At 34.4% G+C, this 10,688-nt stretch overlaps 1 protein-coding gene across 1 annotated transcript; it reads right to left on the bottom strand.

Moving 5' to 3' along the window:
* Nucleotides 1-612: 612 nt before the first annotated feature.
* Nucleotides 613-3,904, bottom strand: LOC149148864 (cyclin-dependent kinase B2-1-like). Its single transcript, XM_089442300.1, has 8 exons — nt 3,693-3,904; nt 3,451-3,592; nt 3,276-3,337; nt 2,620-2,677; nt 2,350-2,420; nt 1,171-1,227; nt 828-966; nt 613-699 (listed from the first exon to the last, which is right to left on the bottom strand). Exons 1-8 carry the CDS (start codon nt 3,902-3,904, stop codon nt 613-615), a joined length of 828 nt encoding a protein of 275 aa, XP_089298426.1.
* Between the last annotated feature and the right edge of the window lie 6,784 nt (nt 3,905-10,688).

Below are 10,688 nucleotides of genomic sequence, written 5' to 3'. Positions count from 1 at the left end.
TTAGTAATAGGTGATTTGAAATTCAATTAAAGTATTTATTTTTTTGTGATTCATCATAAAGATTAATCTACCTAGTTATTATGGAATAAATTTGGATTATAAGGGGAATTAGTACTAGTTTTAGTTTGGGGAGATTATTTAAATATTTAATATTTCATTTTTTATATTGAATATCAATTTTGAGTTTTTGTTATTTATATTAATATATTTTATTTAGATGTTTTCTCAATTCTCAGAATACAAATAATAGATTATCTTAAATAGATAAAAATATAAATACACATAAAAGATTGATATTGGAAATAAGGAAATAATGGTATTATTATAGGAAAGATTCATTTTTATTTTATGAAGTTTTGAAAAAAATAATAATAATATGTTAATCTATATAAGATGTATATTTTCGAATTTTTCCCGTATTGAATTTTATACAGACGAATTTTTTCTGTATTGAATTTTATATAGTCGAATTTTTTCCATATCGAATCGAATTCGTATTCGTATTCGAATTCGAATTTGGTAACTATGGTTTCAAGCATACGACATCCACATTGTATACCCTATGAAAAATTTAAATGTTGGAGAGGGATACGTTCTCAAAGTACTGTGTAGCTATGCTGTACTCAACTCAGAGAAATAAGGATGCAACAGAGCACGCTTGGCAGATATTCTCTTCGAAGGGTCACATACCAGCAGTTTCTGCAGTAATAACAAAACATACATTTGTTTGGAAAAAACTGCTACGCATTTATAAAAATGAAATAGAATTAATAATTGTTTGACAAAGATTAATCTCACAAAAGCTTTGAATCAATGAAACGAGTTACCGATAACAAATCCAAAGCATCACCATTTAAATCTGGGACTTCGGTTCTGAGATCACAGGGCTCCCATTGAGGAAAAGGATGCCAATAACTGAGTTGTGAAACTCCCGGCCAAACTTCTTCATTTGGAGTTCCGAGCAAGCTTTAAAAATAAAAAATAAAAATGTTTTCACACTCTTGGAAACCATTTAAAAGCATTGGTAGACAAACTCATATTTCAGCGGTCACCAATGTCCCCTGCCTTTCACTCTGTATTCACAATCTCTTACAACATCAAAACTTCCCAAAATATGCGTGACTCCACAAATATGACGAAGAAACGGTTAGAAGAGGACTTGAAGCTTACCTGAAGATCGCCTGAAGAATCTCGAAATCATTCCATCCCACAAAGAGAGGCTCCCTTCTATACAATTCAGCTAATTCAATACAAAATAGAAGGTAAATATATCTAATAAATATATTAAAAAATAAAATTATAAAAAGGTTAGCTAGTCAAACTGTATCTTAAAAAGAGCCATTCTTTTATATGGGTTTAGACATCTGTTGAAGCCATTTGACATGCCCTAGGGACTTGCATGAGTATAATGTTTTATACTAGAGTTTGCGTTGAAATTGGAGGCGAGATTTTAATTGATTCTAAACGCAAGAGCTAAAAGGCAGAGCGACCAAAAACAATAATCCGAGGGGATAGAGTAGTCACACCCTCTTAAGGAAGTCATGGCAGCCTGGAAGTGTTATTGCAAGGGGCACATACATGATGATTTTCCTGATTCAATGTCATGTCATGGTTTCAAAAAGCAGCATGAAACAGAAAAGTTGAAATAAAAACAATAGGACAAAGACAAGTTGAATCAAGAAAGAGATGCTTGCTTCCATGTGGCAGCATGAATCGGGTAATTTGGATTCAAAAAAGAAGAATCCAATCCATTCCGGTACAAGAAGGAAAATGAGATTTTTGGAAACTCCGTTGGCTTCATTCGTCCAAAGGAAAAGTGAAATAAAGTAAAATCTTCCGCGTAAAAGGTTGGATAAGTTTCACAAAAATCAAAAAATACATTAAAAAACAAAGATAACTGAGAAAATCCTAGTAATGGCCAGAGAAATGTACCAAAAATGCAGCCTACATTCCACATGTCAACAGAAAGACAGTAGGTATCCTGACCCAAGAGTAGTTCGGGAGATAGGTACCATCGCACCCCTACCTGCCAGAATGCTCGATTTGTCAATAGATGATATTCATGAATAAATGCAATAAGCATTGATATTCAATCAGCTCTTTACCCTCTTCGTATAGGCCTTGCCAGAAAAATTGGTAGCTCTTCCCAGACAAAACCTTGCGATTTTCATTGACACAAATTCCCGGTCCTCCATTTCTATCCATATAGCTTTAGGATTCAGGTTTCTACGAAACGGCAGACAAATTCATTGCAAGTGTCATGATAATAATGTCAGACAAATTCACAATCATAATAATCACAAGCTAATTCACTGACTACAATTATAATAACTTCTTGGCTGTAACTACATTGTAGAATCGAAAGGGCCAGCCGCAAACTCAACCGTAGACTTTGCGGCCGGTTCTCCGATTACCGGAATCTACATTCGAGTTCGAGTTAAGAATGACCCTTTCCGAATCCAGATTTGGGTTAAGATGGCCCATTTGAAGAGGCAACAGGATAATGCCAGATAAATTCAAATTCAATGCAACAAAAAATAATGAGTTCAGGTAAATTCACACTTTTAAAAATAAATGTAGGTTGTAAAGACCTGAAACAAAATATACGATTAAATTTACCTGCAGTAACGTAAGGGTTTTAAGAGCCGGACAAATTCGGCCAGCAATATTTATCAAACTGGTAAATAAGTTTTGCAAACAAATTCACCAAAACAATAATTTCGGTAAAGGAGCGAGACACAATTGACTTACAAGACGTTTTAAAGAGACGGAGACGAGAGAACATCATCGTAATAATAAGGTTTTAAAGAAGCAGGAAAGATTCACTGTAACAACTTCATTAAAGAATTTAAACCGCCTGGACAAATTTACCTTCAAAAAATTTAAATTTTCAAATTCAGTATAAAATTAAATTTAAGATTTTAAGGAGCCGAGGCAAATTCAATGTAATGATAAATTTAAGATTTTAAAGAACTGACACAAATTAACCGTTATAATCATATAATGGTTTTTAAAGAGGCGGGACAAAGGCTGTGTAAGAACTTCGGTAAATATGATAAAGAGACGAGACAATTTTACCTTTACAACATATTTATAGTTTTTAAGTTTTAAATAGCCGAGAAGAATCGAGTCAAATTTGCGTTAATAATTAGTTTTAGAGTTTAAAAGAGCCAAATTCAATATAAGTGCTTAAAGAAATCCACTGTAAAGCTTTAACGGGTACAGACACATTCATAGTGGCGGCTTCACTAAAGATTTTTAAAGGACGAGATAACCTGTGCATGACGCCATGGCCGTGCATAGAAGCAACACCTTTCACAAGCTCGTACATAATTTTCTGTAAAATATCACACAGTTAACCCTCAAAACCACAATTTTCACAAACAATCCACAGGCTCACTTGATGCTTTAAATCTCGATGCAGAAATCGACAAAATCGCCTCTCCGCACCTTGATAACCAGTGGCGGTATTGTAAGCGACCGCGTCCGATATCTGTTGATAAATAAAAAAAGATTCGACTTCATATCATCAAATACTATATGAAGGCGAAATTGGCCGTGTCGACTCTTTCGGCGTTCCACATCTCGCAACCTGCAGACATAGATGACAAAAAGAGAAAACTAAAATTAACATACCCCGCCCTGAGTAATTTAGTGAGCGAATTCTGCTAATAATAATAAAATAGTTATACTTGACGATGTTGCAGGCGCTGTCGGACAGCATCCGTAAAATTGATATCTCTCTGATGGAAGTGGGGGGAATTCCTTCCGTAAAATGTGTGTAAGCAACCTTGAGAGTCACCTCCTCCCCTGTTTCTGGCATTATGCCCTTATAAATCCTTCCTTCCAGATCTTCCTCTAACAACTGACACCTCATATACTTCGGAATCTTATCAAGATTCATGTTACTGTTACAAAATTGAAAACTATAAGCTGATTTTCCCTTCAAACAAAGCCTCGGGTGATGGCGGAGCAGGGTGAAAGCACGCTTTTAAAGGTCCTTAGGGGTGGCTCTTGGCCTTCCCTTTCCTGTTGCCATGTCATCCACAGAGTGTTTTGGTATTATTCATTTTCCAAGGAGTGCATGGGTTTGATGGAATTCCTTTGCCATTTTTTTTTCAAAAAGAGAAAACACACAAGTAGTTTCTTTGTACACGGATCTTTCCCATTCCCTTACATTCCAGATTCCTCCATCATTTCTACAGTGATTTCACAAGTTCAGCAAGCAATTACGTTTTAAGGCATCTTCAATCGAAATATGAGCCTGTATAGGGCTAAACAGGCTCCTTTGATATTCATTATTCCGAGGAGTTTATGGATTTCATGGAATTCCTTTGTCAGGTTGGAAATTAATCACAACTACTATAACTAAATGTTTATTTCGAAGAGTTTATGGATTTCATGGAATTCTTTTGCTACAGTGGAAATTAATCAAAACTAAATGCACTAACAACACACCATATCTGGAAGTTGAACGAAAATTGAATTGCAGATTTAGATTTCTGGCAGAAGGAATGTGAAGTAAATGAGTTTCTGAACATCCAACATCCAAATATCTGATAATACTTGTTCAAAGTTGGTATAGCAGTAAATGTTTGAATGTACTGCACAAAGTAAAAGGAAACTGAGCAGGTGGAATTTTCAAGTGGAATTGTGGTCATCTGATGTATTAGATATGTTAATAGTTTATTAGGTTGGTGTTATGACTAGTTTTGTTGCCTCTAAGGTCGTGTGTCTAAGCAAAAATAGGTGGGCGCGTAAAACACAATTTCTACTTCCTCTAAAAACAGAGCGTCAATAAACCTTCGTAAAATTAAGGTTTTACTGAGGTGAATGGAGCTCAAGTTTGTGTTTTGTAAATGTATTTTGCTTTCACAAATTTATAAACCAAAGTATTTTTCATTCTGGAAATTTAAATCTTGTTTTTACTGCGTATTACTATGTTTTGTGACGGCAGGCTCTGAGTTTTTACACTGTTTTGTGACTACAGGCTCTGAGTTGTTACACTGTTTTTCATTGTCAAGTGAAATCTATTTTATCATCCTTTGCTTTTTAATGTGATGTGGTATCAGAGTAAGTGTCAAAGCTTTGGTTCCACACTAGACTTATTAGAGCAGGTTGTTTGTCATCTTTATTTTTAAGTAGTTGTTACAGTTGGACCAAGGAGCCAAGGTTTATTAGCAAGGAGTCAAAGTTTTATTTCAATGACATCTTTAAGCACAAGCTTGATAAATTCTCAAATTCCTCAATTTAATGGCAATAACTATGATTATTGGGCAATCACAATGAAGACATTGTTTTGTTCTCAAGATATATGGGATCTTGTAGAAAATGGGTTTCAAGAACCAGTTGATGCAGTCACATGCAATGCATTGACACAAGCAAAACGAGATTTGTTGAGAGATAACATAAAGAAGTACTCTCACATGCAATGCATTGACACAAGCAAAACGAGATTCCTTGAGAGATAACATAAAGGACTCTAAATCCCTCTTCTATATATTCCAGGTAATGCATAAGAGTATTTTTCCAAGGATTGCAACAACAACAAAGTCAAAGTAAGCACGAGACATTCCTCGGACAACATGTCAAGGTATGGCAAAGGTGAAGACAACAAAATTGTAAACATTGAGAAGAAACTTTGAAACAACATGTATGAAAGAGTTTGAGACCATAGACTCATTTTTTACACAAGTTATTGTATTGGTTACTCAATTCAGATTTGAGACACTTGAAGAAAGGAGAATAGTTGAAAAATTCTAAGAAGTTTATCAACAAGGTTTGATCCTATTCTTATGGATATAGAGGAGACAAAATATCTCTCATAGTTTTCAGTGGATGAGCTTCATGGATCACTAATATCTCATGAACATAGGTTGAGAAGAACAACAAATTCTTCAATGGAACATGACTTCAAGAGACAAGTCTTAGTTGGTCAAGGTACAGGTAGAGGAAGAAGCCCACACCGAAGTGGAAGAAGCAGTCGTTCAAGCTCAAGTGCAAAAGGAAGCACTCAAAATCCAATTCTAAATTCAAACCAAAATCAAGCACAAGGCCAAAAGTATGATGAATCTCATGTTCAATGTCATTATTACAAGAAGTATGGACATTATGCAATTGAATGCAGAAAGAAACAACATGATTTTTAATAAAACAAATGCAAATTTTACAAAAGAAAATTAGAACCAAGACAACACGTTTTTAGCATGTAATGGAGCACAAAAGAAGCAAAAGGATATATGGCTTTTAGACTCAGGTTGTAGCAATCACATAACAGGGAACATAGAAATTTTTTCTAATTTGGATGAAAGTGTAAAATCTGAAGTCACATTTGTCAATGATGAGAAAAGGAATAGTCAATATTCTAACCAAGAAGGGGGAGAGGAAGTATATTTCATATGTGTATTTTGTTCCAGGTTTAAAACACAATTTGATAAATATTGGACAACTTATGCAAAAGGAATACAAAGTAGTTTTCAAAATGGAGAATGCACATTCTTGGATAAATTTCCAAGTCAATAGTTGATTGCAAAAGTTCATATGACAAGCAATAGACTCTTCCCCCAAAAGATAAAACCAAATTTAAAGATGAAATTTGGCTATGGCATCTAAGATTTGGCCATCTAAAATTTGGAGGTCTAAACTTGCTACACATGAAATGCATGGTAAATGGTTTAACACTCAGAAAAACCATAGAAATTGTGTGAAGGATGCATCTTGGGAAAACAACTTAAAGAATAATTTCCAACATGAAATTCAACAAGGGAAAAGACACCCTTGGAGATTGTTCATTTAGAACTATGTGGACCAATGCATACACCATCAATTGATGAAATTTATTATTTTTTAACATTCATAGATGACTATAATCATTTTACCTAACATTGAACATAGGGTAGAGGAGACTAGGGTTAGTTTGAGGTTGAATATCATTGCATGAAAATGTGTGAAGTGATAAGGGAATCGCAACATGGAGACAGACTTTGATTACCCTCAAATGTTAAAACAACTAATTTAGGAAAAATAAATGATAATCACGTGTGATGCTATGATGGTGATCATCATTCAATGCACATTCATGATCACAAATGACATAAGAATCATAATTTTGTTTTGAAAGAAAGGGTTCATTGGAGAACTCAAGTAGAGACTAGATAGAAACCTATCCTCAAGATGACACATTTGATCCTATAGATCTTGGAAGGTAAGCATTAAATAAGGATTGGGATACACTTCATTAAGGTTAGGAGAGAAACCAATTCTATGGGTTTGCTCTTTGAAATCAATACAAGTGACCAAGACCTTATCAAGGCTTTGAATGTTCTTTTCCTCTAGTTGATAACTGTAAAGAGGAGATATAAGGCTAAATAAAGTAGATAGGCATCTAGGTTGGTAGGTTGAATAGGTTCAAGGATGAGGTTGTAAATCTTGACAAATCATAGATTGAAAGCGAGAATGATTTCACCCTTTTCCATGCATAATTGGTTAAAGATTTTAAGGTGGTCATAAGGATTCTCTTACATACCAAAGGTATAGATAAACAAGTAGGACAATTCTTCCTAGGTGGAAAAAAAATCATTAGGTAGGTCAGCAAATAGGGAAGCAACACATCCTTAAAGGGATTATGAAAACAAAAGAATGCAACTGTCATTTTTGTTCACTCTAAGGATCATGCACACATTTGAGAGTGTGCAAAAATTTTCCTTTACAACAAATTTCCTGTCACCATAAAACAAAGGTATATGTTGTTTGAATTTGCATAGAATAGGGTTGATCAGATGTGTAATCTTTAGAGGAGGAAGTGTGAACCAAAGTTACAGGTTCTTGTCCTCCTCCCAGTTAAAAATTCCTTGTTGGTAAATTATCTTGTCAGGTTTGGAAGAGGAAGTGGTTGGCATGCCACCACAAGGTAGAAAACAATTAATGACAACTATACTTAACTAGAATAGAATACAATGAAAACCAAAAAGGGAGTGAGAAAACACTCCCTTGTATGGTCACTAAAATTATGTTGATGTTTTGGAATGGGGTGTGTCACTCTAGCACTACATCAACGTCTCAAACTTCTCAACAACTAACGTGATTTGGATTTATGAATGAATGAAATGAAATACAAATTTAAATAAAAACACAAAAATACATCAAAACAAAACTTTAATTAATAATAACAACTGTTAAAAAATGTTGACATGCAGAAAGGAAATAAACTAGCTCGGGTGATGGTAGCTTATCTCTAAGAAGAGATGTGACAACTACATGCCTTTTGAACTGAGTTACAATGAGGCTCTCAGTAATTTTTATCATCAATAAGTAATGTAAAACCCTAAACATCCAAAAACCTAACCCAAGGTGATGAAGCACCAAAAGCTTGTGGGCCTTGCTAGGGTTAGTTGGAACATCAACTTCCTACAGTGATAACTTTGATATTCCATATCCATTTGGCATGCATGATAGCTTGTTAGAAAGGTTTATCCGAGGAAAACAACTTTTGATTATAAACATTTATTGTAGGCTACAAGTTTTCCCGTTTGCCCAAAAAATGTCCTTTAGGGCTTCAAAACGACAACTTTGATATTCCATATCCATTTGGCATGCATGATAGCTTGTTAGAAAGGTCTATTCGAGGAAAACAACTTTTGATTATAAACATTTATTGTAGGCTACAAGTTTTCCCGTTTGCCCAAAAAATGTCCTTTAGGGCTTCAAAACGACTTTAGAATATGAGGATTTAAAAAACTGCCAAAAAATAGAAAACAAGTGAAATAGGAAACTGAAAGGAAATAATGTTGGGGGTCCAAATGGAATAGGCGAGTGACCACCAATATCCACCTCGATCATGATGAGAAGTAATGGGAATTTTATCCCATAGTTATATCCACTCAAGTTGGAGTTAAGTCGATGCCAATAGTGGCGTAACTTAACCTTCTCGCTTTTCAAGGAGTCACATCTAGCTCGGAAGAGTCCTACAGCTTGCAACCCTGACAGATAAAAGAAAAATAAAACAAAAAGTACACTAACCCTATGCACTAAATTACATAAAAAAGTAGTAAACTAATCAATTCTCTAAGGTTTTGGCCTTATAGCACTATAGAGCCTTAGCTACGTTTAGTTATAAATTAAAGAAAATAAATTGACTACAATGGCCTTTATACAAGAACAACTAAATAAATGATAACCCTCCTATTAATAAATCAGATAATACAACACATAAATGATGAGTTAAATAATTGAAGGCATCTCCAAATATTAGTTCTTTTATATGGTTTAATAGTTACACAAAAACTATGTTGTTAAGTCACATGTTCAATTCTTGTCCCTATTATGACCATGATGTAGCCTCACCAATACCAAACTTACAAAAAAAATAGTTGCACTAAATATTTATATTATGGAATAGAGACCTTAATCAGTCATAAACAAATATGTGATTAGAGTATATTGAATAATATTTCATTAGCAACAATCAAACATTGTGGAAACTGTATTAATTGACCTTAACAAAGTTTGAAATTGTGACCTCCAATTCACATGACAAGTGACTTTACCATCAGGCCACATATACAACTTGTGTAATTGACCCTTTTATTATGTAGTGTAATTGTTGCATATGTATTTATATTACGAAAATGAAACCTTAGTTCATTATGTAAAATGTATGATTTGTTGGGAAAAACACTAGGGTGGGGAGGTGAATGAGTATTTTAAGACTTTAACTTTCAATTTTCATATACTAAATTTTGTACATTGTTTTTCTTAAAGCAACCTGCATAAGTACACTACTTCAGAGAAAGAAAACAATGTATATCCAATTTATTGATTTTTATGGGTTATGTTAAATGATTACCTTTAACCACTACATCAGTACATTAATTACTTTCAGTATGTAGTAAAGACCATAAACAAATCACAGTAGATGAGAAACATGCATAGAACACCAAGATTTTAGGTGGAAACCCAATGTGGGAGAAAACCGTCGCTACCGTTGTCTCTGACTTCTTTCTTATTATATTAAGAAAATATTCATTACATTTGTATTGATGTAGGCTCTTACCATTATGTAGGTACCCACTCGCAAGAGGCTACAACATCCACTCATTCTCCAGCTCCTACTGGAAGGGAGCTACAACCCCCTAATCTTGTTTATCGACTTCTACAGGAAGGGAGCTCCTACCCCTTCTCTGAAGGTTGCAACCCTCAGCTCCTTGTGGACCACTTTTCAGAATGGTTCATACTGGATCCACCTATTAAACAATCATCATACAACCTGTAGGCCACCTTTCATCATATTTTCAAACTAAACACATATCAATAATAAACCCAAACAAACATGCCAAACTGGAGCACTGAATCTGAGTCATTAAAACACTAAAATCAATTGAATTTCTGAAGCATCAGATCATTGTATGTGGAACCAAACCAAATCAAACAAATATCATAATTTGTATGCGATTGTACTAAATAAGGCTTGTGTATGTACATGCTTCCTTTGTAGAACACCTACGTACAGATCTTAAACTAATGAAAATTAAATCATGAATAACTGTAATACTGAATCAATCACTGAACCATTCATAGACCATTGATGGAAACCACTTCGGTGTTTGACCACCACCTGTAAATACCTGCAAACACATATGTAAATAATACCTCTTTCCAAACAGCAAGCTTCTATCCCCCTTTTACATCAA

The sequence above is a fragment of the Pinus tabuliformis genome, chromosome 9 (genome assembly GCF_031772625.1).
Source record: "Pinus tabuliformis cultivar Carrire ecotype Pingquan chromosome 9, CPIR1, whole genome shotgun sequence".
NCBI lineage: Eukaryota > Viridiplantae > Streptophyta > Pinopsida > Pinales > Pinaceae > Pinus > Pinus tabuliformis.
Note: the sequence above shows the minus strand (reverse complement) of the source record. Positions and strands in the feature narration are given on the sequence as shown.

What these genes read in the sequence shown, in the direction of transcription:
- LOC149148864 (XM_089442300.1), bottom strand. Translation starts at nt 3,904, where the DNA reads ATGAATCTTGATAAGATTCCGAAGTATATGAGGTGTCAGTTGTTAGAG. An exon ending in AGCGCCTGCAACATCGTCAA is followed by an intron (nt 3,593 to 3,692) that starts GTATAACTATTT and finishes CTATGTCTGCAG; the next exon opens with GTTGCGAGATGTGGAACGCC. An exon ending in GGCCCTTTCGATTCTACAAT is followed by an intron (nt 1,228 to 2,349) that starts GTAGTTACAGCC and finishes TGAATTGTATAG; the next exon opens with AAGGGAGCCTCTCTTTGTGG.